Source organism: Aspergillus japonicus (assembly GCF_003184785.1).
Source record: "Aspergillus japonicus CBS 114.51 unplaced genomic scaffold BO86scaffold_73, whole genome shotgun sequence".
Lineage (NCBI taxonomy): Eukaryota > Fungi > Ascomycota > Eurotiomycetes > Eurotiales > Aspergillaceae > Aspergillus > Aspergillus japonicus.
In genome coordinates, this window is record NW_020291710.1 from 84,032 (window position 1) to 109,498 (window position 25,467).

The following is a 25,467-nucleotide window of genomic DNA, read 5'->3' on the forward strand; positions in this document are numbered from 1 at the left end:
TAGAACTAGTAAGTAACAATCAATGTCTTCTGAGTGTAGAGCTAGAGTATAGAACATGATTCTCTTCTCTTTTCCATTTCTTTCAATTGATGTGTCAAAAATCAATGTCCAAAGAATCAGCCACAGACAGCACTGGGACTATACGTAGTAGCCAGTTGGCAGTGAGCCACAAAGGACTGGGTGGGGGATCCACTCGTAGGGTAGGTAACATACCTGAATGCGATGTATGAGACCGTACCGATACAATAATACCGTACCACAAGTTGCCCCGGACCGGGAAGCTGCCCTCCAATCCCCCAATCCCCGTTCCTGGCCGATCGCATAGCACCGGCTATTGCGACTAGTAGTTAACGTCCACTTATCTCCTCAGAAGGCTCAGATGAAGTATGTCGTAACATCATCCAGCATCATAACACTGGGGACTCTTTGTAACTTATCCGTCTTTACCACTCCCAACAGACAATAACTTACATGACACTGCGTGTTTAGATTTATCCATTAAAACCCTTCCTTCCAAACTGAGATCATTTCTCCAAATGATTCTAAAATAATTCATATAAAGGGTCGCCTTCCCCAGTATTCTTCTCCCTCACACATTACACCTTTTGATGAAGTCATTTTCTCTGTTTGTAGCATAATTCTTCTCACTGATCCATTCATCATCACCTTCGTCCTACTACTGACCCGCCCTATCGTCTCTCTGGGTTCTCTTTCCAACCTTTGAAGAACAAACGTCTCACGCAATCCATACAATCGTCAACCTACCTTTCTCTTATCTGCCTTTCTCTCAATTGCGGTTGACGTGTCGGCTGCATTGCATGGCTGAGCTTGACAACTGTAAAAGCCGTCCCTTCCTGTCTGATAAGCCTCTCCCCCACCCACTGACCAGCCCGAAGAATCAAAGAATCAAAGAATCCGCTTCAATTGCATTTGTCTCAAACACAACTTGGAGCTAGGTGCGTTCGTTCTTTATCGCTTGTCTGTTACCTTGTCTTCGACTTCGACTTCGTCTGTCTTTCATTTCACTTTCCGTCTGCCCTTTTCTTTTCAACGCACTTTTTAAGCTTTTCCCCTTGGAATTTCACCATTTGCGGTTGCCCGGGTTGGCTGGAGTGCTCATCACCGTTTCAGACTTCACAAGCCGAACCTTGTCCGCTAAGCATACCACCTAAAACGCACACAACCTCAAAAATCTCCAGTCACAACAGTCACAATGGTGTCCCCCGCACCTTCGTCCTCGCCCATCCCCGATGGCCACCTCAATGGCGCCAACACTCTGCCCGTGCGGGCCGGCCCCAAGCTCTATGGCAGTAACGACGGCGCTTACTCGGGAGCTGGCACCCCCATAGGCTTCCAACGTCACCCCCACAACAAAATCCTTGAGAGTGTAGCCGGCTCAAGCATCCGTCAACCTTCCCCACAACCCACCCACCTGGGAATCCCCGGAGGCGGTTCACATCGGATCTTGTCCGAGGAAGATCCCGGCTATGTGGCTGCCAAGTTCGAGGGCAAGGAGAAGCAGATGGAACAGGGTAAGTGACTACTCGAACTAAGAGCTCGCGCTCCGGGTTGGTATCTGACCTCTTGGCAATTACAGTCATGGACCAGCTGGAAAAGAAGGGCTTCATTCCAGTGGAGTTCGTTCTAGGCGAGACTGAATGGTTCTACAACCAACTCGGAATCGATGACACCTACTTCCAGACGGAGTCTGTAGAGGCCATCGTTACGCAAATTCTGTCCTTGTACGCCGCCAAGGTTGCCGCCTACGCCCGGGACGACAAGAAGCTCGAAATCCGGCTGGACAAGGAGGCTGAGGATCACGCGGTTTACATCGACACCAGCAAGCCGGGTATCTCCTCCGTCGAGGGTCCGCGCTACGAGTCGCGGATTGATAAAAAGTACATCAATGGCTCGACACCCGAGAACAGTTACCGAGTAGAGACTTTCCGCTCGCCTACCTCAATTCCAGGTGATGATGGTCAGCAGCTGCGTTGCTACTTCGTCTACAAGTGTCAGTTTGTCAACCCCAACCCAGATCCCAATGAGACCAACATCGACATCATTGGTGAGAAGAGGTTCTTGCAGAAGGCCACCCCCAACACCAAAGCCATATACCAAGAGATTATCAGCAACGCGGTCAGCCGCTCTGGCCCCGTCATCGAGATGTTCGAGATTGAAAAGAGTCGCGAGAAGAGACTGGTCATTGCCTACCGGCAAGGCTCGGCCATGGGTCTTTTCAGTGCTCTCTCTGACTTGTACCACTACTACCGCTTGACCAGCTCGCGAAAGTATTTGGAACATTTCTCCAACGGAATCACGGTGATTTCGCTCTATCTTCGTCCGTTGCCCAATCAGGAGATAGCTGCCAAGTTTCCCCCGATTGAGGCGGCGATTCACCAGATTATCAAGGAGGTCTCCCTTTTGTATTGCATCCCCCAGAACCGATTCCAGCATCATTTTGCAGTTGGTCGTCTCAGCTTGCAGGAGACGATTTATGCTCACTGCGCGTGGGTGTTCGTTCAGCAGTTTTTGAATCGCCTGGGCTCTGAATACACGTCGTTGACCGATCTCTTGGATTCTAACAACAGCGTTCACGCGGAGTTGTTGGCCAAGATTAAGAAGCGTCTGCGTACCGAGACCTTTACTTCGGATTATATTTCCGAGATCGTCAACAAGTATCCGGACCTAATCCACAAGCTATATCTCGACTTTGCCAACACCCACTATGTGCAGACCCGCGGCCCAGCTGAGGATGATTTCCTTCCTACGCTAAGTTATTTGCGGCTGCAGGTCGACGAGGTCCTTGACGGCCCCAAGCTGAAGCAGCTCATCTCAAGCACAGCTGCCAACGAACATGATGAAATGGTCATGAGCGCTTTCCGAGTGTTTAATGCCTCCATTCTCAAGACAAACTTCTTCACTCCGACCAAGGTGGCCCTCAGCTTCCGGCTCAACCCTCATTTCCTTCCGGAGCATGAGTACCCCCAGCCCCTATATGGCATGTTCCTGGTCATTAGCTCCGAGTTTCGCGGGTTCCACCTCCGGTTCCGTGATATTGCGCGCGGAGGTATTCGTATCGTCAAGAGCCGGAACAAGGAAGCCTACAGCATCAATGCCCGCTCTCTGTTCGATGAGAACTACAACTTGGCCAATACTCAGCAACGCAAGAACAAGGATATTCCCGAGGGCGGTGCCAAGGGCGTGATCCTGCTCGACGTGAATCACCAGGACAAGGCCCGTGTCGCTTTTGAAAAGTATATTGACAGTATCCTTGATCTCTTGCTGCCACCAGTCAGTCCTGGCATCAAGGATCCCATTGTTGATCTGTACGGTAAAGACGAGATTTTGTTTATGGGCCCGGATGAGAACACGGCTGAGCTGGTTGACTGGGCCACGGAGCATGCCCGCAATCGTGGTGCCCCTTGGTGGAAGTCTTTCTTCACGGGGAAGAGCCCCAGACTGGGCGGCATCCCACACGACACCTACGGAATGACGACGCTATCCGTGCGACAGTATGTTCTTGGCATCTATCGCAAGTTGAAGATTGATCCCAGCACTATTCGCAAGCTACAAACTGGTGGCCCCGATGGTGATCTGGGCTCCAACGAGATCCTCCTCGCCAATGAAAAGTACACCGCCATCGTGGACGGCTCTGGTGTGATTGTTGATCCCCAGGGGCTCAACCAGGAAGAGCTTGTCCGACTGGCCAAGAATCGGGTCACAATTTCGGAGTTCGACCTGTCCAAGCTTTCGCCCCAGGGTTACCGGGTCTTAGTGGATGAGAGCAACGTGAGATTACCTAGCGGCGAGCTCGTCCACAACGGAATGATCTTCCGCAACCTGTTCCATCTGCGCAATGACCAGCAGTATGACACCTTTGTGCCTTGCGGTGGTCGCCCCGAATCAATTGACCTGTCCACCGTGGGCAAGCTGATTAACGATGGTAAAGCCACCATTCCCTACATTGTCGAAGGTGCCAATCTGTTCATCACACAAGACGCCAAGCTCCGCTTGGAGCGTGCCGGCTGTATCCTGTTCAAGGACGCGTCCGCCAACAAGGGTGGTGTGACCTCGTCTTCCCTGGAGGTTCTGGCTTCGTTGTCTTTCGATGATGCCGAGTTCGTGGAGAACATGTGCATTCGTGAGGACGGCACGGTGCCCACTTTCTACAGCGAATATGTCAAGCAGGTTCAAGAAGTGATCAAGCAGAACGCCACTCTCGAATTTGAGGCTATTTGGCGCGAGCATGAGCAGACCGGTGTGCTCCGTAGTGTGCTCAGCGACCAGCTTAGTATCGCGATCACCAAGCTTGATGAGGAGCTTCAAAACACCGAGCTGTGGGATAACGTCGATCTCCGTCGCTCGGTTCTCCACGATGCTCTTCCTAAGCTGCTTCTAAACAAGATCGGTCTGGACACTATCCTTCAGCGTGTACCGGAGAATTATCTGCGGGCTATTTTTGGTAGCTACCTCGCCAGTCGGTTTGTTTACGAGTATGGTAGCAGCCCAAGCCAATTCTCTTTCTTCGATTTGTGAGTTACCTGCTCCTCTTGATGCTGCCTTGGCAGACTTTGCTAACTTAATTGACAGCATGACCAAGCGACTTGCGCAGCTTTCCCAGGCGTAAACGTGATTTCTAGACGAATATACATGGGTCTTCCTTGATTCTTCCAGTGCGATGATATGCATCTTCCGGGTTATACCTGCTGCACATATGCAGTTTGTTATGGATATATTAATTATGTGTGGATGTCAGTTGTTTTGTGGAATACAGAAAAGCTGTTAAGAGCCTAGCCTAATCAAGCGATTTATTCATCTTCAGGACCTTTGGTCTCTTCTCTTCTTCCATTCATTAATCAATCTAGGACGTCTTCCCGTAGCGTGGGCAGGTTTGGAAACTTGTATGGTGTGCAAACTACGACCAAGAGCAAGAGATCTTGACTAATTATTTCTTCAGTGTCGCTTGATCGTAATGCAATTGACCTTGCTGCCAGAATCTCGCGAGTGCGTACACGTGACACATCTGCGTGGCATAATGGCTGCATTTGAAGCAACGGGCGCACGCTCGCTCCGCCGGTCGTCAATGAATCGCTAAACCGCTAAATCGCATTGGACGCACAAACAACAGCGCCCACGGAAAGGACACGCTCTACTTACGTCTAAATGTCAATCTCCTTCATATCGATATTGAATTGTGGCCCCTCGTCATGCTCGATGCGTTCGATCTGCTCCAGTTGCGCCCACAGCTCGGGATACTTGGCTCGGGCCCACCTCTCGACCTCATCTTTCCAGTGTTGGTAGGGAATCACATTGTAGAATTGGCCGATCCTAAAAGGGCACGTTAGCAAAATCACGTGGACGTGACAGCAGAAGAAGCAGAAGATGAGAGGAATGAAAGTGTCTAGGGGAGGGGGATGAACTAACGAGTTGCGGGTCGGCTTGAGGCCAGTCTCGGCCTCCATCTTCTCCAGGGCCTCGGTGGCGAGGTCAAATTCGCAGTGGGCGGCTAAAGCTTTGACATACGCCATGTACAGTTGACGGTTGCGCTCGATGCCCAGCAGCTTGACCTTGTCCATCATCTTGAGAGCCTCCTCCACACCGTTGTTGTGCCTGGCGCATGTCTCGAAAAAGATAGGGATGGTCTTATGGGACGGACCCTCGTCCGACTCCAGGATGCTTCGGAAAACTTTCATTGCCTGCTCGGGCATGTCGCAGGAGGCGTAGGCGAGCATGAGCCCGTCGAGCACGCGCGTGGTTAGGTCGACTTCGACGTCGAGTTTGAGCATGTTGTGCACGAGCTGGAGGTGCTTTGCGGACTGGGTGCGAGCGATGCCGACGAAACAGCGCGCGTATGTGTCAGGCTTGGGCCGTCGGGCGAAGTCCTCGGCCTGTCGCATGTGGCCGAAAACGAGGTAGGCGAGGTCGCTGCGGTGGCGTTTGAAGAAGGAGGTCATGATATCGGTGCGCGAGCGGACGCCGGTTTCCGGGAAGGCCAGCAGCAGCAGGTTATATGTCTCCCAGGCATCGGAGTCCTTTTGCTCGAGGTCCAAGATGAATCCGGTGAGCGAGTTGCGGATCGTCGCCCGTTCTTCCGTGTCATACAGCCCAAGGCGTGGCCGGAGCAGTGCCGAAACGCCCTCCCAGTCGAGTCGGTAGAGTAACATGCGTGTAATAGCTGCCACAGTCCCTGCCTCTAGCCGTACGTTGTTCTCAAACAACGGGTCCAGGAAGGCCGAGATGCGGTCGAATATCGCATCGTCCTGGCCCGATCGGCAGAGAAGTCTGATTAACTTGTTCATTAGTGACATGTTAGCGGTCGCCATGGCTTCCGGATCCTGCAGATCGTCCATGGAGCGCAATGCCCTCCCAGAATCACCCGCCAGAATGTAGGTTTCCAGTTGCAAAAGCTGCGTTCTCGCGTTGGGTTCGAGAGCCCAGTGAGAGGCTAACGCAGCAAAATCTACAGCTAGGGCAGGGTTTTGTATCGTGTTTGCGTACTCTATCAAATCATTCACACATGAGATAGTCAGCGCCTTTCTAGCATTCTCGTCGCCCGCAATCATGAGATTGGCTTTATCTGAGACGGCAGTTGCACTCTGCTTTTGCACCCCTTCCCAGAAGAGGGCGATGCCCAGAGTCTTGCAGACCGGCATGTTGGAAAGTGACTCGAACACCGATGCTGCCCACGCGGTATCAGAGTTCAACGTCGCATATTTGATTACGGCCTCTCTCACGGCCACTGTGGGCGTTTGCCCGTTCGACAGAGGACATTCATAGATCGTTTTCGTCGCGGTAAACAAGTCCTCTTCGATAAGAAGCTTAACCAGGTCTTCATGAGATCTGTGGTCGAACTCGACGTCGAATTTCTCAAGATTCTCAGCTGTCCGTTCTAAACGGCGCTTCTCACCAACCATAGCAAATCCCTTCATAACCACATGCCAAGGAGTCGGGCGAGCCATCTTCAGCCTAAACCAGAAACGCTCTAGAACGTCGCATGCTTCATCAGGGTGGCCATTCAAGGCCTGTATGTTAATATACGCAATGAAAGCTGACCGACTGATATGTTTCATATTGGGCGACGGATCCCGGCACAATTCCGAAAAGGCAGCACGAGCCAATTTTCGCACAATCGGTTGTGATTCGGGTAAACACTTGGCCTGTGATAGGATAAAGAGCATATTTTCGAGAGCCTCAGTCGACAACGTTTTCTGCCATTCCTCGGCGTTCAATTCTTCCGCATGAGTTCGCATGTAGTGCCAGGTGACGGAGAGCAGGGTGGCATGGAAATGCGTGACGACGCTGGGGGAAGCAGCGCGTTGCCCCAAAAAGTCGTTCAAGGCATTGGCTAGGATTTCAAAGGTAGGCCCTCTGCTTTTATCGGCCATTGACCTCATGAGGTCTCTCATAGGCTTTAGGCCAATCTCGGAGGGCAGAGTTGTAGACTGCGGGCTAGTCGTTGGGGCCACATTGTACGCGAAGAGCCCGCGTCGCTGGCCATGGTAGCTGGTCAAAAGATCGAGCTTGCGAGACCGATGATTCCGGACTGTATGCAGTGAGCGATGGAGGCAGCGCGAGAATGAAAGCGGCTCATTGTTCAGAATTGCCCGAAAAACTCGCCGGGTGAGGTGGGATTGCATTTTGGGCGTTGCGGTGCGGTGCGGTGCGACGTAGAGCACCTTTGGTGGTAGTGGACAAAAACAGTACTAATCAGCGAGAGGAGAATGCAGGTAAGAGACGAGAGCTTGCCAAGATATCCTTGACCATGACTTAGAGCAAAGAAGTCTGCAACCTGAGGCCGTTGGATAGTTTGAATTATCGGGGAGATGGATGGGGACGCAAAAGATGCGAAGGAGGAGGGCGGAAGGTCCGATTATTCTGTCGGAGGCGGCTCTTGGCGGTCCTCCCGAAAAGCCGAAAATCGATCTCACCTTCACCCTCATTCTCTCTGGTCTGAAACGCAAGCCACGGACACTCCCAGTTGCCTTTCCTGATAATAGATAATGGCACTCCACCTGTTCTCCTGGTCGCCGCTGCGCACCATCGGCTCAACCTTCAATGCTGCGTCCGCTCGTCGCTGGAACTGGACCGCTGCTCCAAATGCTGCCGCAACTGCTGAGCATATTTCGATTCTAAATAACAATAGTATGTGACCTTGCTGCATGATGCTTCTCTCGGCCCTGCGCCAGGCTTGTACCTCCCTACATGCTTATCCTTAGCGGATGGCATCGCTGACTGTCCTTTGTCGCATTGTAGCGCAACGGACATCCCGTCGCCGAGCCCGTCGGTTCATCGAAGAGCAGAAGGCTATCAACGAAAGCCGTCCCCTGGAGAGATTTCAGACCCGTGAATGGAAGGCTGGTGATATCTATGCTCCTCACGATCTCAGTCCTTCGCAGATGAGGAGGTGGAAAGAGCGTCACTCCCCGTCCACAGATGTCTTCGACTCTCTGAACTTGAATCCCTTAACTATGTACAAGGTACGTGAGACACGGACGTCAACGGTGAGGCCGTGTAGGCAGTCTAGAAAGCTCTGCTAAGAGGGATTCGCGCCTGACAGAACTTCTCGATCATGTCCGAATACATGACCCCCATGGGCCAGATCAAGCACCGCAATGAGACCGGTCTGCGCCCAGTCAACCAACGGAAAATGGCCAAGGCTATCCGTAGAGCAGTCGGGCTTGGACTGATGCCTAGTGTCCACCGGCACCCGGAAATTCTGGCCGCTCAGGTTCAGTCACGTTTGGAGGGAGGTAGCACGTATTAAGAGATGCACTTCGAGTTATCGCATCGATGGTGTCGGCGGCTGGGCCTGGCTTGTTCTTTTTATTCCCTTCTGGACATTGTTTCATATAGTCAGTTGATATGCTGTAAGATGATTTTGAATTCCGGGCGGTGTCCATGTACAGTACTGTACTATCTCTCTACTATGCCTTGACGTGAGGCATCGGTAGCGCATAACAATTAGTAACTTGCCTTTTCACAAAGCAACTACAGGTCCCAATGATCTGTACGGGATCAACGAGGTTTTACATCGACGGAAGGTAAGGTAAACATCATGGATTGAAAAGCATAAGAGTGGAGGGAGCGAACAGCGAGCGGCAAGTAACCTAGCTTGTTGTATACTATAGATTGTCCACGGTATCTCCGGCCCACACCCAATGCGTACTACGTCAACAATAAACATTCCCCGCCCACCACATCCCCTCTCCTCGTTCCATCTTTCCCCTAAATCCTAATCCCTCCTCTCTCCATCTGTGCTGCCCTTTCAAGTCAGAGAACCCCTTTCTATCACACAGTCACTGATATTGTCTGCTGGATCAGCCATGTCAATCACCAATGGTCTGCCCTCTTCTGATCCTGTTGGCTATGCCGAGCCCCTCAGCTGACTCTGACTTCCCTCCATAGAATCGATCTGGGCTGCGAACCCCACCACCACGAGGGGCCAGCCCACTCAACTCTCGTCGGACGCCAAAGGTGAACGGCTTGCATATGCGGTATGTCCTAATCAGACATTGGTGATGGGGACGATGCGCAGGCGCTGACGATTGCTTGTCGGTACGCTGCACAGGCCAATAAGTCCATCTTCTTGCGCTCCATCGACAACCCCTCGATCGCCAGACAGTACACCGAACACAAGGCCCAGACAACAGTCGCCCGTTTCTCCCCCTCTGGCTTCTATGTGGCGAGTGGTGATGCGACCGGTATTGTGCGGGTTTGGGACTGTGTCGGAGATGGCATCACCAAGGGTGAATACAGCATTGTGAACGGCCGCATTAACGACCTTGCCTGGGACGGCGATTCCCAGCGCATCATTGCGGTTGGTGACGGCAAGCAGCGATATGGGCACTGTATCACCTGGGACAGTGGTAACACGGTCGGCGAGATTTACGGGCACACACAACAAATCAACTCCGTCTCTATCAGGCAACAAAGACCGCTGCGGGCCGCCGCCGCCGGTGACGATAAAAACCTCGTCTTCTACCACGGCGCGCCGTTCAAGTTTAACACAGGCATACGAGACAAGCACACCAATTATATTTATGGTGTTGGCTTCAGCCCCGATGGCTCAACCCTTGTCAGTGTCGGTGCTGACCGGAAGATCTGGCTCTACGACGGCAAGACTGGCGAGCCGAGAAGTCAAATTGGAGAAGGAGAGCACAAAGGAAGCATCTTCGCTGTCTCGTGGGCGAAAGATTCGCGCAAGTTTGTGACTGCCAGCGCTGACAGGACTGTGAAGATCTGGGATGTGGAAGCGGGTAAGGTTACCCAGAGCTGGGATATTGGAGAAGAAGGGATGTCAAACGTCGGAGATCAGCAAGTTGGAGTGGTGTGGCCTCCGGCTAGAAGTGATAACCTGCTCATCAGTCTCTCGTTGAGCGGGGATCTGAACTACCTGGTGGAAGGCACTCCCAAGCCCCGGCAGGTAATCCAGGGCCATCAGAAGAACATCACGTCCCTGACCCAGCTCCGCTCTGGCAGCGACACGGAAACATTATGGTCGGGCAGCTTTGATGGAAGGGTCTGCCATTGGGACGTCCCGGCGGGAACTGCGGAAGAGGTGGAAGGAGACGGCCACACAGCCTACATTGCCGGTCTTGCTCCGACTCAGGAGGGCGCCGGACGCATCTACAGCGTCGCTTGGGATGACACGATTCGATCTGTTGATCTTGGTGCTAAGACCTACACCGGCGTCTCGTCCAAGTTGTCTGGCCAACCCAAGGGGATCGCGGCTGCAAAGGACAAGGTGGTAGTAGGGACAACCGAGAGCGTGGAGATATTTCACGATGGGCACAAGACCGGCGAGTTCAAGCCTCAGTTCGCCGTGACGACAGTTGCAGCCCATGGGGGCTTGGCTGCGATCGGTGGTGAGGACTCGTCCGTCCAGATCTGCGACATCTCAGCCCAGGGATTAACCCCCAAGACCGAGTTCAAGGCATCGCGGAACGCAATCTCGGCCTTGACATTCTCCCTGGACGGATCGCTCCTGGCCGTTGGGGATTCCCGGGGCCGTGTGCTGGTCTACAAGGCTGCCGATGGCCAACTGGTCACCGACCGATGGACGGCGCACACCTCCCGAGTTACCTCCATCGCGTGGAACGAGGACAATACCCATGTTGTTAGTGGAGGCCTCGACACCAACATCTTCGTGTGGAGCTTGACGAAGCCGGGAGACTGGCTGCAAGTCTCCAATGCCCACAAAGAGGGCGTGAATGGAGTCGCTTGGATTGCAGGCGGATCTAAGATTGCATCGGCCGGAGCGGATGCAGCGATCAAAGTGTGGAAGGTGGAAGGATTGGCATCATGACTGTCTTTGTATGGATGGGTCTTAGTTAGAGAGGCTTTTTGACAAATCTTCTTGCTTTTCGTACACTGTGCATACACACATACACATACACCTACACCTACTGTACATACAATAAACAACCTAGTCTAATTGCGTTCTGGTTCGACGCCCACCTGGGTACTACTACGTAACTACGTAGGTCATGGGTAAGGTAAGTTATTACTCTCGTATCAAGGTTAGCAGGTCAACAACACACAATTGGTCGGATGACCAGCTCTCCACCGCCCGCGCCCGGTCCGGGCGTTATTCAAGCTTCCCCATTATTCATTATTCATCGTTCCATCCATTCCAATCGGTTTGTCCTTTCTTTCTTTCCAGTTGGTCTACTACGAAGTGACTACAAGTGGTAGTGGTAGTAGGAAGTATGGTCCGGGCGCTGGTTCTCTTGTGTCCATTGCCCTGCCAGACCTGCTCCTCCTCTCTCTCCACCACCACCACAAAACCGACTGTTTGTCTTCTTCTTTCCCTCTTTTCCTTTCTCCTACCCTTATTTTCTGGTGCCCATTTGGCTTCTTCCTGACGCCAGTACCATGAAGTGATAAGATGTCTCGGTCTGGGGACTTATCAAGCAACGCCCGTCGCATTTTACGCCCCAAAAAGGTTAGCCAGCCATAGTCCGATCAGCCATGATGAAAATGATCAGCTTCTATCCTCCCCCAGAACTTACGGTGATTGACCCTTTTCCTTTTCATCATGAAATTAGCTACGATATGCGACCTTCGTCCTCCCACGAACTGGTCAGCGACTGAAAGGTCTTATTCATCTCCGAAATCCGGATTCCGGGTTGAATGGCAACAGCGATGACGACGAGCGCCGAGCGCTTCTGACCGGCGAGATTGCTGCCCCTCGCGAAGGTCTACTGGCGCGTCTGTGGGGTCATACCATAAGTATTGGTCCACAAGCGCATGGATTTATCTCGTCAGAACTGGGGATCGGCGTCTTGAAGTGTAGTCTAGCTTATTTGCTTGGCTCCCTCGCAACCTTCGTGCCCGCTATATCCTCATTCTTGGGCCACCAAGATGGCAAACATATGGTGGCTACGGTCACTGTTTACTTCCATCCTGCGCGATCGCAGGGGAGCATGTATAAAGCCTTGATCTGTGCATTTGCCGCTTTCCTCTACGCCGCTCTCGTCTCCGTAACCAGCATGTTTGTCTCGATGTTTTTTCAAGACACCTTAAACATGGTTCTCCTTGGTCACGCCGTCGTCTTAGTCGTGTTCTGTGGAGGTGGCCTGGGCTTCATTGGATGGACAAAGCAGAGGTTTGGTGACCCTCTTGTGAACGTCGCATGCTCGTTGGCGTCGCTTTCCACCATCACGGTGTTGACAAAAGAGGGCGCGGTGCAGAGTGGTGATTTGTCATTTGCAAAGATTTCCCAAGTCCTGAAGATGGTGGTCATGGGAGTAACGGCCTCCATGGCAGTATCTTTTCTGATATTTCCGATCTCGGCACGAAAGCAACTGCGGTCAAACCTCACTACGGTCACGGAGACCTTGGCAACAATGCTGGCTTTGATCACCGAGAGCTTTCTGAGTGGCTCGGAAGAGGAGCTTCAGACGGCGGAATTTCTCGAGACCGCCGCACGGCATAAAAAAGCGTACGGTCAGCTGGACAAGCTTGTGCGTGAAGCTAAAATGGAGCATTTCGTTGTAGGTACCGAAAAGGAATACAGACTAGAAAAGACACTGGTCCGCTGGGTCCAGGATATCACACACAATCTAGGTGGTTTGCGCAGTGCTGCTCATCTACAGTTTCAGCTGCTCAAGCAAACCCAAGCTACCGAGACTGCACACCAGGCCTCGGATGTCAATTTTGGACTCGGTGCTGGTCCGCTACCCAGTCCCTGGTCATTACACGAGGACCGTCCGCTTCTGGAACCCATCTACGAGAGGCCAGAAGAAGACATGTTGGAGGCAACGGGCGGGGACGAGTTCGATTTCAATGCAGGGAATGGTACCAGTCCTGAAGCCGAACAAGCTCTCCACCCGGCGGACATCTTTGCTATATTTATCAGCCATCTGGGGCCCTCAATGGTAAGCGCTTCTGACAAGGATAGTACCACCGTGATGCATGCTGATGATTGTCCTAGAGATCTCTAGCGTTCACGCTGAAGGAGATCTTTCGCGATATTCCTTTCAAGCCGGAATCTGGCTATCGAGTATCAATCAATAGCAAATACCGCTCGAGTCTTGATAGAGCGCTGCTATTATATCGAGATTCGCGAGAAGAGGCGCTCAAGACCATTTATCGGCAACGAGAAGTCCTCGGAATCCAGACGCTGGAAGTCGAGGCTGACCTGGAGGAGGTGTCTGCCAGCTGCGGGCATTTCAGTTTTTCGTTGCTTGAATTTGGAGAGCAGCTGAAAGAGCTTCTCGCCATCTTGGATGAGCTGCAGCTTGAGAGCGAGGAGAGGCCCGGTGGCCGATCATGGAATTGGCTCAAGTTCTGGCGCTGGGCCTTCGAGGGACGAGCAAAGAGGGACATGTCGGATGCCACGATGGAGCAGGCCCATCTAGGCGAGCCCAACCTCCTCAAGCCGCCTGGTGGTTCGAGCGGGTCATCCAATGTCACCGCAATCAGTCTTGCAAAACAGAGAATTGGTTATCGTTTGTGGCGCTCCCTTGGGGTTTTCCGCCGGGACGACACCAAGTTTGCGATCAAAGTTGGCACTGGCGCAGCCCTTTATGCCCTGCCTGCATTCATCCCGTCCACTCGACCAGTTTACGGCCATTGGCGAGGCGAATGGGGTTTGCTCTCGTACATGTTGGTTTGTTCTATGACTATTGGAGCCTCGAATACGACGGGATACGCACGTTTCCTCGGTACCTGTTTGGGCGCAGGTTGTGCGATCCTCTCATGGTATGCCACGGACGGAAACGTTTTTGGCCTCGCAATTCTAGGCTTGCTCATGGCTAGTTGGAACTTCTACATCATCATCGTGCGAGGTCAAGGGCCAATGGGCCGATTCATCATGCTGACATATAACCTCTCGGTTCTCTACGCCTATTCACTTACTCAGAAAGAAGGCAGGAATGATCAAGATGAAGGAGGGGACAGCCCCATCATCACCGAGATTGCCCTGCATCGTGTGGTTGCTGTTCTATCGGGCTGTCTCTGGGGTATTATCATAACGAGGTTGATCTGGCCGATCAGTGCACGAGAGAGGCTAAAAGACGGACTGAGTCTGCTCTGGCTTCGCATGAGCTTGATCTGGAAGCGTGGCCCCTTGTCCACTATGGCCAACCCGAAGGAGTCTGCGGGATTCATGAGCGCGCGGGAGAAGCTAGAAGTCGAACGATTCCTGTCACATCTGGAGTCTTTGCAAGCCTCCGCTCGTTCAGAGTTTGAGCTGAGGAGTGCTTTCCCCGATGCTAGCTATGGCAATATCCTTCGTCGTACGCGCAGCATGGTGGACGCTTTCGTCGCCATCAACCTAGAACTGGTCAAAAACATGACGGCGTCCGAGGGAGAGTTATCTATCTTAAGGTACACTGTGAAGGAGAGGCAGCAGCTGTCTCATCGTATCAGTCATTTGCTGACAGGTAAAGTCCGATATTAGCAGAGGAGGCAACGAACCACTACTGACATTCAACCCCTCAAACAGTTATGGCCTCTTCCATGAAGCTGGAGTATCCTCTAAGCGATGCTCTGCCGAACGTTGAGCACGCCCGAGATCGACTCCTGGCGCGTCTTTTTCATTATCGTAAAGACCCTGAGGCATCTCGAATGTCGACCGACGAAGACTATGCTCTGTTGTATGCATACGGTATGTTCTTTGACCTGCGGAAGTCACCCTCCACCATGGCTAAATCTAAACTTAGTGCTGGTGGTGGGACAATTGTCCGGAGAAATCGAAGCCATTCTTGGGGAAATTGGTCGTCTTTTCGGAGTTCTGGATGAGGATGCAGTGAAGTTGTATGCTTAGACGTCGGCTGGCGGTAGGACCAAGCGCCCGGACTGTAGAGAGGAATAGCTTTGAAAAGTGAATTCCACGTAGAGGATCAATGAGAAAAAAGATAAACAACTCGGTCTCTAATTCTTCTGTCGTGCTGCGATTTCACAACTGCGACATTTGGTGGGGGCGAGTAAGACGTAGACGTAGATTGGATCAATCGTTTGCGGATTGTCGGAAAGTCCAACAACTTCTCCGTCGCCCTCTCACATAACTCACTCTTCCTCATTCCCTCTCCCCCCGCTGTTTATTACCATTTCCCATCAACGCGCCCCGTCTTAGCCTGCTCTTTCCCAACAATCTCTCACGTACTTTCGTCTGTACGATTGCCTAGAACTCAGCCCGCATCTTGATTAAGATTGAATGGGATGAGTTCCTCTGCTTCATGAAGGCCTAGTCCCTCCTCCCACCCTCTCCCCGGCTTCGCGCAGCCCCCCCGTGCCCCGTCGCGCTTCCGCGAGCACCGCAACCATGCAGATCGACCCAGCTGCTCTGAGTCGGCCAGACTCTGCAGCTACCACAATTACCTCGTCCAAAGGTTCTGCGGCCAGTGCTCCAGCACAGCAGAAGTCGACCAAGGCGCTCATCGCCGTTCCGCGACTTGACCTTGAACCTGTCTACACGGAGCTCAAAGCCGCCATCGGCGACCACTGGGCCGATTATAAAGAGTCCACCACTCTGTTCCTCCTTGGTGAGTTGGACATGATAAAACTGGCCCCAACACTGAACGACTATGGCCTCTGGTTTTCTACAACCACATTCACGGTGCCGTCTTGTACGGTCGTATCTATGTGACCCCACATCTCCGCTTTGCCTCCATTCAGGTCGCAAGACTGACTTCTTTTTTTTTTCCGATGAGCAGGACAACTGAATCAAAGTGAACTGTCATCGCGCGTCGATCATATCATATGCGCCGACCAAAAAACCGAGCACCTCCACAATAACTTCATCTGCGCGATCATCGGAAACTTGACCCGAGATCTTCCCGACCCTGGAGTCGCTAGTTGGGTATCCGCAAATGACAAGCCCTCAATCGTATCGAAACCGACGTCGGGGGACGCTGCCGAACAGAGACTCAAAACAGAGGTTATGCAGCTGCCTCCGCGGGACCGGCGCAGACTTAAGGCTATACCCGAGGTAGGCAGCTCATCTATCGATATGTGGCTGACCACGCCATATAAATTTGATTGTACAAGTCTAACATGATGTGATGCTCTACTGGCGCAGCGTGATCCCAATGATACCTCGTCCAATGATTTGGTAGAGTACCACCTGGCGAAGCAGATCAAATTACCGAGCCAGGTACCTGCCAGCGCCGGGGGTTTAAACAAGACAAGTAGGTCTCCTGCTTTACGGATAACTCGACTCTTTGTTCTGCGATGAGAAGCTCACTCCTCTTAATCGCGATAGATTGGGAGCTGGAAATCCGAAAACGTTATGCACAACCTCTAGCATCTGAGACCGGCGAGTTTCCAGATGCCGAATCAATCCATGCACGCATGGTTCCTATATGTTACGAAGAGTCCATAGTCAGTGGCGCAAGCTTACCCTGTGCGGAGTACATGGCCATTGCAACAGAGACGTTCGTCAAGGAAGTCTTGTCAGTGGTTTTCTCGCGAACCAGGTCTAACGGCCCGTCGGGAACCATCAATGGCATGATGATGCGCAAATATCGACAACAGCTAGAACGAGAAGAATTGGCATTTACGAGAGGCGAAATTGTCAAAGACAGTGCAACCGGATTATTGCCTATTGAAGCTAAAGAGGCAAGTGTCCGAAAGCCACTGGGGATCCGGGACCTGCGGCTAGCACTAGAACTCGGCAGCGGTGTTCTCAGTCATATGCCCCTGCTTGTGGACCAGATTATGGGCGGCTATCTTGAAGATGAACACGAGGCAGAAAGGCATGATCTAATTGATGACGTTGTAGAGATCACGAATGACGACTCTGGGCAGGAGATGGACATTGACGACATCGACTCGGATTGGGAGGGAGGCACAACGGCTGATAGGGAGCACTTGGGTGCTTTGTTGGATGAGTGTCTATCCATGGCCGCGTGAACTATCCTCCCTCTCGCCCCCTCTTTCTTTTCTCCATTCCCCCCCCCCCCGTTTTCTCTCCATGTATACACTGCGTCAACCGCTGACCCATTCTCTACTTCCTGTCTCTTTTCTTGTTCTGCTTTCACAGCCTTAAGCCGCTTGATATCCGTTGCTTTCATTGCGTTGCACCTTTATGCCTATTTTCCCCCCATGATACACACACATTCATACACATTTCGATCTGGATTCACCAAAGATTGGGTTCAGCATCTTGGATCTGGCGGAGCGTCAAGGCGTCTTGGGAGTCTATAAGGTATGCCGCTATGGCGCGCGACCCTGTCATTTCTGCATTTGGCATGGAGTTCACAGATGTTTCTGCTTTTTTGTTTTTTTTGTTGTTGTTTATATTGACCTCTGTTTCCCTGCTACTCCAGTATATTGCTTCTTTCTCTCTTGCTTTCTTACCTATGATCACTATTTGGGCAGTTGGTCTTGTTCAATGTGACAAATCATCTTTCTTGGCTGAGAAGCCAACGCAGTGTTACCTACTGTGCCTTGTCATAACAGCTTCAGTCTCACACAGTGACATCAAATGTCTTTACTGGTTGCGGCCCACTTGAGAGGTGACTGTGACCGGTTCGGGGACACCCTGAGCTTGCCCGCTACGATCATCCGAGCTGCTCTAAGACCCCACGGATTGGTCAATCCTGAGACAAACGAAGACAGGAACTGGACATTCTATGCATGGCTGTGAGGCTGTGGATGCAAGGGATCACCCTGCGAACCTGGCGATGTTATTCTTGTTTTGTCTATGTACTGTACATTAACTGCTGGCACCGCGCAAATCTGCTGGCACCGCCTGATTGTAGGTCATTCCGGGGCCGCTCTAATCAAATAACGATGACTTATGACCTTCAAGACATTTCAAGTCAGCTGCGATCGAGTACCCTGCTGACCAAACGAGCTTGTTTGACTGATGAGGCTTGTAGCCGTGATGCGTCTCCACGTCGATCTCGGGCGTTGCTTGGTAGGCTTGTTGTCACTAGAACCGAACTTGAGTTGGGGGTGAAAGGGTTGCCCAAGCGCCGAAGTCCGTTCATTGAGTGAGACGGTCGGCAACCATTTTGAGAATTTCCTCGGTTGACTTGCGCGCATTGGACGGGTCTTTGGATACCGATTGCCAGACTTCGCCGTGCTTCGGTTCGGTCGTGCTACATTTAGCCACGACATCTGCTCGTTTCTCCTGCACACAGATAGAGAGTCAGTTTCTGGATTACTCAAAATCAAAAGAAGAAGGGAAAGGGTAATTGAAAGTCGGAAAAGGGGACTACGAAAGAAAAGAGGTTCAATCGTACCTCTGTACCGTGCTGCAACAGGAACTTATAATACCAAGCCCACCCGTCGCCCAAGTCACTGTCGGTGACAATGGCCTTTTCGAACCAGGTCATCGCCTTTTCCAGTCGACGCTCCCCCCAAAAGATACGAGCCACCGTGATGAACAGAATCGGGTCGTTATCGGCCTTCTTGATAGCCTCCAAGCTGCGGGCCTTTCTCTGCGAGCGAGGCTCGAGGTGCCAAATACTTTCGCTCCATAGCAGGCCAGATGTGGGGACCTCTTGCAGGGCTTTGGCCATCAAGACCTTGGCCTGAGCGATGTTGTTAGCACGTCGTTCCACGCGAACACTCTCGGTCCACAATTCCGGGCTCTTGGGCACTGCAAGGCGGGCGCGGTCTAGAACCGAGCGAGCTTTGACGACCGCCCCGGCCTTTTCTTCCAGCCGGGAGGCCAGCAGCCAGAGCGGTACCGACTTGGGGCACGCTCTGGTACCTGTTCCATAAGCCTCCCTCGCCTGAGGATACTTGTTCTGGGCTTCGTAAATCTGGCCTTTCATCATCCATAACTTGTCAGCTTTAGGGTAGAGTTGGAGACCTTGATTGACGAGGTCAAGCGCCTCGTCAACGTTGCCCAGTTGCCGCTCAAATGCGACACTCTTGACCCACACACGATCCGTCCCTGCTTCACGGCGGGCCGTGGAAAGAAGCTCTCGAGCCTGGGCTGTCTGGTCGGCATCAGCCTCCAACTTGACGGCAGCCAGCCAGATGTCTTCGTTGTTCGGGTTCTGATTGAAAGCACGGCCGAGCACTCGTCGGGCATCGTCGATTTCTCCCGATTGCCATTTCTCTTTAGCAAGCTGCAACCACAGCTCCTCGCTTTGTGGACAGGCTTCCACGGCCTTTTCAAGCACCTGCCACAGTGCTTCTTTGCTACCGTGGTTGCGCTCGAGGTCAGCTGCCGCCAGCCAGATCGACCGGCGATTGACGAAAACACGGAGTGCATAGGCATAGATAGCCCTAGCTGTTTCGTACTTGCCGCGGGCAATACTAGCCTTGGCATCCTCCATCCAGATGTCCTTACGGTCATCATCCTCGTCGAGACCCCATCCGAGAGTCTCGCGGATAATAGCGCCGCAAGTGAGGATGGCACCCTCCTCCTCACATTTCTCAGCCTCGGCAATCCATTCCTCCCTCTTAAGCATCGCGTTCTCTCTTGCCAAGCTCTGTACAGCCCTCTTCATAACGTTGACCTTCTCGGATGTACCCATTTGTTCCTGCAACCTCGCGGCTGCGACCCAGACTTCATGGCTGGTAGGGACGGCTTTTCGAGCAGCATTAAGAACCTTCTGCGCATTTTCAGGGGTCTCGAGGCGCGCCAGAGCAAGCCAAAGCTCCACTGACAGAGGTACGATTTCAACTGCTTTTGCGAGAAGGAGACGTGCATCTGCTGGGTCTTCCTCCAGGTTGACGGCCTCCTTCCAGATGACAACAGACTGAGGAATGTGAAGAATCGCTTGTCTGAGCACATTCTTTTTGGCCCGGGGCTCGGTTTCCAGTCTCATCGCCTCAATCCACAGTCTTGTTGACCGGTCGTTGTTCTTGATCGCGTTTGCAGCTATAACCTTGGCGTTATGTCCTTCGTTGAGCCGGATGTTCTCCAGCCAGGCGTCTTCACTTTTCGGGCATAATTCGCAGCCCTTGGCGATGACATTCCTGGCCGTCACAACTCTACCGGCAAGTTCTTCCAGACGAGCCAGAGCAATCCACCCTGGAGCATGCTTGGGGTTTGTCTTCGTTACTGATTCTAAGAGAACACGAACCCGCTTGATGTCGCCGATTTCCACCTCGCCCGCCTTGAGCTCCGACTGGGTGAGGCTTGTAAGATAGCCCTTAGGGTCGATGTTGGTGGCGCTTCCGGAGGCTGAGTCGCCCGAAGAGCCCATCGCAGCTTGATCCAGTCTGACCTGTAGCACCTTGTCACGCGCGGCACTTATATTGGCAAAATTCGTTATCGTTCCATCCGCGCTTTCTGCTCCTCCCGCGGCGGCACTGGTCTGCGCACCGTCGTCTGCCACGGTTGTTTCGAATTGCGTCGAATCTCTTGCACTGGCGATCACACTGTCCGGCACCGCATAGAACCGTTGGCGGAGGTTCTGCTTCGCGCGTCTGTTCTTGCCCGTGAGATCTCCCACTTCCGGTAGGTTCGCCCACTCGTCTTCGGAGACGGAGGCTAGCGATCGTTTCAAATCGGCAAATTGCTGCTGAATCTTGGGGTTCTTGCGTTCGTAGTCCTCTTGCTCTTGCCGCTCTCGAGCTTCTCTGTTAGGAGCCAGGTTCCATGTCAGTAGTTCATCCTGACCGATAACCACCGCGTAGGGAGTGCAGTCAACTAACCTTCGCATCTTGCGTCTTTTGTCCATCTTCTCATCTACCTCCCGGTAGATCCTGTCGGCTTCATCATCCTCCTGATCGAACTGGCCGTAAGCAAACAAGCCCACTTCATTGTCCGGATCCTGGAACCGCTCATCCTCCTCCTCGTCTTCGGCTTTGTCGTCCTTGCCGCCCTTGTCTCGCCCGGCCCCATAAGCAGTCGGGGGCGCGGCTCCTAGTTGTTGCGCTCGTTTGGCGAGAGCTGCCTGGATCTGTTCCGGCGTGGGCCCTTCACGCGCAGGTCCTAGATCTGAACGGGTGGTGAAACCGGTCGCACCGCGACCGAGACCCGCAACGTAGTTCTCGGGGGCGGGCTGGCTCAGAAAATCTTTCCGCCCAGAGGCCATACTGACCGAGACACACGTCACAGAAGATGAAGTAAAGCTGAAAGACCGCAGCGAGGTCTGATAGGAGACGGGGTGGTGGCAAGCGACGTAGGCGGTGGATATCGACCGATGCTTTGCGACGGGCCATCGGGGAGAGCATCGCATTTAGATTGTTCCGGCCCCGGTAATCTTATCAGGAAGTCTCCGCAATGCCTTTGATTTTTTTGCCTTGTTCACAACAACCGGAGTGGAGCACAGCACCGAGGGGGCCTCTTTCGAGAACCTCTTTTTTTACATTGCATTCATATATTACAGCAACGCCGACCGTGGTAATCGCTGCTTCGGATCACCGCCATGCCTAAGGTCAAACAACAGAAGCGCAACAGCGCCTCCAAGGCCAACCCTTATGCAGACGCTGCGGCCAAAACTAAAGCAGCCAACAGCATTTTCAAGATGAACACAGACCTTGGTCAACATATCCTGAAAAACCCCGGCGTCGCCCAACGAATTGTTGAGAAAGCTGAGCTGAAACAAAGTGACGTGAGTAAAGCTCTCGCCATGTCCAATTTTCAATCCGGCGCACCTGAAGTCTGATGTACCTCGTCTCACAGGTCGTGCTGGAAATCGGTCCTGGTACAGGTAATTTGACCGTAAAAATCCTCGAGAAAGCAAAGAAAGTCATCGCCGTTGAGCTGGACCCTCGAATGGCTGCCGAGGTCACAAAACGTGTCCAGGGCACGCCCGCCCAGAATCGCTTGGATGTCATTCTCGGAGACGTGATGAAGACGGAGCTTCCGTACTTCGACGTCTGCATTAGCAACACTCCCTATCAGGTGCGCTTTCATTTATAGGTCTTTTTCTCAACCAATCCTCATCCTAACCTGCTTGCGGCCAGATCTCTTCCCCACTCACATTCAAGCTTCTCGCTACCTCGCCAGCTCCTCGAGTCTGCATTCTGATGTTTCAACGAGAGTTTGCGCTGAGACTCTTCGCCAAGCCGGGCGATAAACTTTACAGTCGACTCTCGGTCAATGCCCAGATGTGGGCCAAGATCGATCACATCATGAAGGTTGGAAAGAACAACTTCAAACCACCTCCGCTGGTCGAGTCCAGTGTAGTCCGCTTAGTCCCCAAAAATCCTAGGCCGCAAATCAATTATGACGAATGGGACGGACTTCTAAGAATCCTTTTCGTCCGGAAAAACAAAACAATTCGATCAAGCTTCTTGGGGAAATCCACTGTTATGGACATGTTGGAAGCTAATTATCGGACATGGTGCGCGCAAAATGACATTCCTGTAGAAGATGGGCCAGCGGGTGAGGCTGGAGCAGACGCAATGGACACAGGCAATATGGAAGATGAGGAAGACGAAGACGAGGTTGAAGAAGTCATGGATGTGGATGATGAAGATGACGTGCCGGACTTTTTCAAGGAACAGGAAAATGCCCGGATACAAGAGGCGCTAAAGGGTCGGCCAAGCCGAAAGAAGAGAGGAAAAGTGGGAGAGCTGGTTCGGGAAAAAGTTCGGCAGGTACTGGAAGAAGACACAGGCCTCGCTGATAAACGTGCCAGGATGTGTGATGAGAATGATTTTCTGAAGCTGTTGTGGGCGTTCAATCAGAAAGGCTTCCATTTCACCTGAACACACTGCTGGCAAGAAAGAGCGCGTATCGGGCCTCGGGTTCTTCTGGTGTATGCGAAAATAAGATCTCTCTAATGATTCACGACAGTCGTCATTGAAAGCCATTCTCTGGTGACCGATCTCCAGCCGGGCGAAGATGGGCACGAGAGTCCTGAAAAAGACTTTGCCATATGTAGGCCTCACTTAGCAAAAGTTCAATATCCTTCTCAGTCCAACCCTTCGTCGGTAGGGCTTGCAGGAACATCATAATCTCCTAATTCTAGTTAGCTTGGTCTGAGATAGTACAGCTCTCCCCGTCAGATACCCACCTGAAAGTCCATTTTCACCAATTGATCTGTCCACTTCACCAGAAATGCCGCACATACGTAGAGGTGGAAGCGTGAGAAGCCCTGCTCTTCAGCCTATACGCAGATCATCAGTAAAGACGTTAGGATTATGATCTCTTTGGAAGTGGACATGCAGTACCATATACGTATCCCACATCCTTATGGTATTTTGCACGCTCATTTCTCGCATGAGGAGGCAGTTCATCCATCGAAAACTGAATTGCATGAATTCCACACCCTCTTGCTCTAAATGCTTGGCCAGCGTAGAGTCTATGCGCATGGTCAAGTCACGCAGTGCTCTGACTTGCCTGTGAATCCCAGGTTGAGCATAGATGTAATTGTCCTGAATTCCGTCTAGGAGTTTGGTAAGACACCAGAAGGAGTCCGCCTCCACCGCATCCAGCACACTCCGAGGTAATTGACCTGGATCCATGCCTTCCTCGACGTTGAGATCGGTGACGTAAAGTCCAAGAAACACTTGCCAGAAAGGGGTCACAAGGTCATTTATGCCTTGGACATAACCGCTGGCAGGATGACGTATAGCCCAGACGTAGAGTATCTTCTCTAGAGAGCGTTGAGTAGCCTCGTAGCTGTAGAGTTGGATGTGGGGGCTGGTGCGAGGAACATCTATACTAATCTGATGCCAGACCGCTTCATCTAAACCTCTACCTCGCCCTGTAACGGACGAAGGCGGGTTTCCGGAGGTTGAAGGACCTCGCTCAAAAGCCTGTCGAACCCCGTCCAGGTATTCCTTGCGCTTCCTTTCAAGGGTCGAAATGCGCCGTTCACTGTTTGTCGGCAAGTACCCTAGTAGTAGTTGCCAAGTCATTGCTCGCACTTCTTCTGGGACCCCTGACCACGCGAGGTTTCTAAGTTCCGCAAGAGGAACAGTGCTCGTCTGTAGCAGACGCTTGAATTTGTTGATCCTTGAGATGCGACTCGAATACAAGTCCATTTCTTTCGGCGACGCATTTTTTGGTGGTGGCGCATGATAAATAAGATTAAGAGCATGCGCAGGGTCTAGAATTCATTAGCAGATGCGCTTGGACCTGTCTGCGCTTGAGGCTGCAACCAACCTCTCAAAATTTCCTTATACTGAGGGCGTAGGATTTTACCCTCTGGCTTCTTTGCTGTAGGGTAAATTGACACGCCACGCTCTTCTGCAATGTCAGAGCTATTTGCCCGTTGTCGGTTGCTTCCAAGACCAACACCAAGGGTCAAATGATCCCCTATCCCTCCCCCGGGGTCCACGGTGTTAGGTTGAACTAGAGCAGTAGCCCGATTTTGTTTTCTCCGCATGCTCGTAATGCTTGGGAGCCCAAATTCATCCTCATCATCATCGTAGGCTACATCCTCCTCCTCATCTTCATCTTCCTCCTCTTCTCCTTCGTCTGCCCGATAGTTTTCCCAAGCTTCCAGTCCTCCGTTCATGATGCCAGAGTATGAGGTACGAGGCGACGAGACCCATAAACCCGGCCGGTGTGGAGACAAGGTAGCATGTGGGGTACTGGTGGAAGTCACTGAAGGTGGTGTTCGTGGACGAGCGTGTGGTTGTGGGCCTCTGTAGGGCATGCATCGGGGTCAATCACTAGAAGACAGGAGCGATTGAAGCGTGCGGCCGTGAGACTCACACTGAGATATTGGCATGGGAGTATGAAGCTCCAACGACGGTATTCGACTCCGGGATTCTGGACGATGTCTGGTTGTGCGACACCGACCTAGCCTTCCAGAACGGCGAATTGCTTTTCCTTCGCGCACCGGTTAGTGGGTCTTCTATAAGCTGCGATGGCAAGAAACAGCTTCAATTGATCCGCTGGGTAGAGGATTGACAACTCAGGATTGAGACTAACATACTCGATGCGATCTGTGACGACAACAGGGGAATTGATCAGTTGCGGGAGTCTCGTAGGCGAGATAAACGTAGGGATGGAAGAGGCACGAACCAACCTGGACCATCTCCTGATATCGAGTTGACCAAGCAATCGGGTCAGCAACCCAGTTATATAGTACTTTCGAAAGATGTCTGGGGAAGGGAAGCGGCTGCATCGAGCAGACCAAGGCTAACTCA

The 25,467-nt window shown here is 52.4% G+C and overlaps 7 protein-coding genes across 7 annotated transcripts; 4 read left to right on the forward strand and 3 right to left on the reverse strand.

The window, feature by feature from the left end:
• The first annotated feature begins 796 nt into the window (after positions 1-796).
• BO86DRAFT_347264 (glutamate dehydrogenase (NAD(+))) lies at positions 797-4,822 on the forward strand. The gene is made up of 3 exons (XM_025669276.1): positions 797-1,532; positions 1,598-4,532; positions 4,591-4,822. The coding sequence occupies exons 1-3, from the start codon at positions 1,214-1,216 to the stop codon at positions 4,625-4,627; spliced, it is 3,291 nt and encodes a 1,096-aa protein (XP_025523360.1). The 5' UTR covers positions 797-1,213; the 3' UTR covers positions 4,628-4,822.
• Positions 4,823-4,830: 8 nt separating this feature from the next.
• On the reverse strand, positions 4,831-7,819 carry BO86DRAFT_347267 (putative mitochondrial respiratory complex I chaperone (Cia84)). Its single transcript, XM_025669277.1, has 2 exons — positions 5,425-7,819; positions 4,831-5,328 (listed from the first exon to the last, which is right to left on the reverse strand). Exons 1-2 carry the CDS (start codon positions 7,635-7,637, stop codon positions 5,160-5,162), a joined length of 2,382 nt encoding a protein of 793 aa, XP_025523361.1. The 5' UTR covers positions 7,638-7,819; the 3' UTR covers positions 4,831-5,159.
• Positions 7,820-7,943: 124 nt separating this feature from the next.
• Positions 7,944-15,339, forward strand: BO86DRAFT_347268 (actin cortical patch component). The gene is made up of 9 exons (XM_025669278.1): positions 7,944-8,142; positions 8,254-8,477; positions 8,558-8,750; positions 9,406-9,494; positions 9,569-11,275; positions 12,048-13,379; positions 13,436-14,888; positions 14,951-15,112; positions 15,168-15,339. Exons 1-9 carry the CDS (start codon positions 8,001-8,003, stop codon positions 15,269-15,271), a joined length of 5,406 nt encoding a protein of 1,801 aa, XP_025523362.1. The 5' UTR covers positions 7,944-8,000; the 3' UTR covers positions 15,272-15,339.
• Positions 15,340-15,538: 199 nt separating this feature from the next.
• Positions 15,539-17,392, forward strand: BO86DRAFT_370678 (TADA1 family protein). The gene is made up of 4 exons (XM_025670290.1): positions 15,539-15,989; positions 16,161-16,435; positions 16,526-16,634; positions 16,709-17,392. The coding sequence occupies exons 1-4, from the start codon at positions 15,770-15,772 to the stop codon at positions 17,356-17,358; spliced, it is 1,254 nt and encodes a 417-aa protein (XP_025523363.1). The 5' UTR covers positions 15,539-15,769; the 3' UTR covers positions 17,359-17,392.
• A 746-nt stretch (positions 17,393-18,138) lies between these two features.
• On the reverse strand, positions 18,139-21,534 carry BO86DRAFT_392621 (U4/U6-U5 snRNP complex subunit PRP6). Its single transcript, XM_025672846.1, has 3 exons — positions 21,070-21,534; positions 18,696-20,994; positions 18,139-18,583 (listed from the first exon to the last, which is right to left on the reverse strand). The coding sequence occupies exons 1-3, from the start codon at positions 21,450-21,452 to the stop codon at positions 18,437-18,439; spliced, it is 2,829 nt and encodes a 942-aa protein (XP_025523364.1). The 5' UTR covers positions 21,453-21,534; the 3' UTR covers positions 18,139-18,436.
• Positions 21,535-21,672: 138 nt separating this feature from the next.
• BO86DRAFT_392622 (dimethyladenosine transferase) lies at positions 21,673-23,282 on the forward strand. The gene is made up of 3 exons (XM_025672847.1): positions 21,673-21,971; positions 22,043-22,264; positions 22,327-23,282. Exons 1-3 carry the CDS (start codon positions 21,786-21,788, stop codon positions 23,071-23,073), a joined length of 1,155 nt encoding a protein of 384 aa, XP_025523365.1. The 5' UTR covers positions 21,673-21,785; the 3' UTR covers positions 23,074-23,282.
• On the reverse strand, positions 23,119-25,346 carry BO86DRAFT_220819 (GTPase-activating protein GYP1). Its single transcript, XM_025666914.1, has 6 exons — positions 25,250-25,346; positions 25,031-25,147; positions 24,476-24,960; positions 23,539-24,419; positions 23,382-23,474; positions 23,119-23,326 (listed from the first exon to the last, which is right to left on the reverse strand). Coding segments are annotated over exons 1-6 (1,740 nt in total). The 5' UTR covers positions 25,252-25,346; the 3' UTR covers positions 23,119-23,164.
• Positions 25,347-25,467: the final 121 nt, after the last annotated feature.

What these genes read in the sequence shown, in the direction of transcription:
- BO86DRAFT_392622 (XM_025672847.1), top strand. Translation starts at nt 21,786, where the DNA reads ATGCCTAAGGTCAAACAACAGAAGCGCAACAGCGCCTCCAAGGCCAAC. An exon ending in CTGAGCTGAAACAAAGTGAC is followed by an intron (nt 21,972 to 22,042) that starts GTGAGTAAAGCT and finishes CTCGTCTCACAG; the next exon opens with GTCGTGCTGGAAATCGGTCC. An exon ending in TTAGCAACACTCCCTATCAG is followed by an intron (nt 22,265 to 22,326) that starts GTGCGCTTTCAT and finishes GCTTGCGGCCAG; the next exon opens with ATCTCTTCCCCACTCACATT.
- BO86DRAFT_220819 (XM_025666914.1), bottom strand. An exon ending in GTATAAGGAAATTTTGAGAG is followed by an intron (nt 24,420 to 24,475) that starts GTTGGTTGCAGC and finishes AATGAATTCTAG; the next exon opens with ACCCTGCGCATGCTCTTAAT. An exon ending in GGATGTGGGATACGTATATG is followed by an intron (nt 23,475 to 23,538) that starts GTACTGCATGTC and finishes ATCTGCGTATAG; the next exon opens with GCTGAAGAGCAGGGCTTCTC.
- BO86DRAFT_392621 (XM_025672846.1), bottom strand. Translation starts at nt 21,452, where the DNA reads ATGGCCTCTGGGCGGAAAGATTTTCTGAGCCAGCCCGCCCCCGAGAAC. An exon ending in AAAAGACGCAAGATGCGAAG is followed by an intron (nt 20,995 to 21,069) that starts GTTAGTTGACTG and finishes GGCTCCTAACAG; the next exon opens with AGAAGCTCGAGAGCGGCAAG. An exon ending in TGTTGCAGCACGGTACAGAG is followed by an intron (nt 18,584 to 18,695) that starts GTACGATTGAAC and finishes ATCTGTGTGCAG; the next exon opens with GAGAAACGAGCAGATGTCGT.
- BO86DRAFT_370678 (XM_025670290.1), top strand. Translation starts at nt 15,770, where the DNA reads ATGCAGATCGACCCAGCTGCTCTGAGTCGGCCAGACTCTGCAGCTACC. An exon ending in CACCACTCTGTTCCTCCTTG is followed by an intron (nt 15,990 to 16,160) that starts GTGAGTTGGACA and finishes TCCGATGAGCAG; the next exon opens with GACAACTGAATCAAAGTGAA. An exon ending in GACTTAAGGCTATACCCGAG is followed by an intron (nt 16,436 to 16,525) that starts GTAGGCAGCTCA and finishes CTACTGGCGCAG; the next exon opens with CGTGATCCCAATGATACCTC.
- BO86DRAFT_347267 (XM_025669277.1), bottom strand. Translation starts at nt 7,637, where the DNA reads ATGCAATCCCACCTCACCCGGCGAGTTTTTCGGGCAATTCTGAACAAT. An exon ending in CTCAAGCCGACCCGCAACTC is followed by an intron (nt 5,329 to 5,424) that starts GTTAGTTCATCC and finishes GTGCCCTTTTAG; the next exon opens with GATCGGCCAATTCTACAATG.
- BO86DRAFT_347268 (XM_025669278.1), top strand. Translation starts at nt 8,001, where the DNA reads ATGGCACTCCACCTGTTCTCCTGGTCGCCGCTGCGCACCATCGGCTCA. An exon ending in ATCCCTTAACTATGTACAAG is followed by an intron (nt 8,478 to 8,557) that starts GTACGTGAGACA and finishes CGCGCCTGACAG; the next exon opens with AACTTCTCGATCATGTCCGA. An exon ending in TATCAGTCATTTGCTGACAG is followed by an intron (nt 14,889 to 14,950) that starts GTAAAGTCCGAT and finishes CCCCTCAAACAG; the next exon opens with TTATGGCCTCTTCCATGAAG.
- BO86DRAFT_347264 (XM_025669276.1), top strand. Translation starts at nt 1,214, where the DNA reads ATGGTGTCCCCCGCACCTTCGTCCTCGCCCATCCCCGATGGCCACCTC. An exon ending in GGAGAAGCAGATGGAACAGG is followed by an intron (nt 1,533 to 1,597) that starts GTAAGTGACTAC and finishes TGGCAATTACAG; the next exon opens with TCATGGACCAGCTGGAAAAG. An exon ending in CAATTCTCTTTCTTCGATTT is followed by an intron (nt 4,533 to 4,590) that starts GTGAGTTACCTG and finishes CTTAATTGACAG; the next exon opens with CATGACCAAGCGACTTGCGC.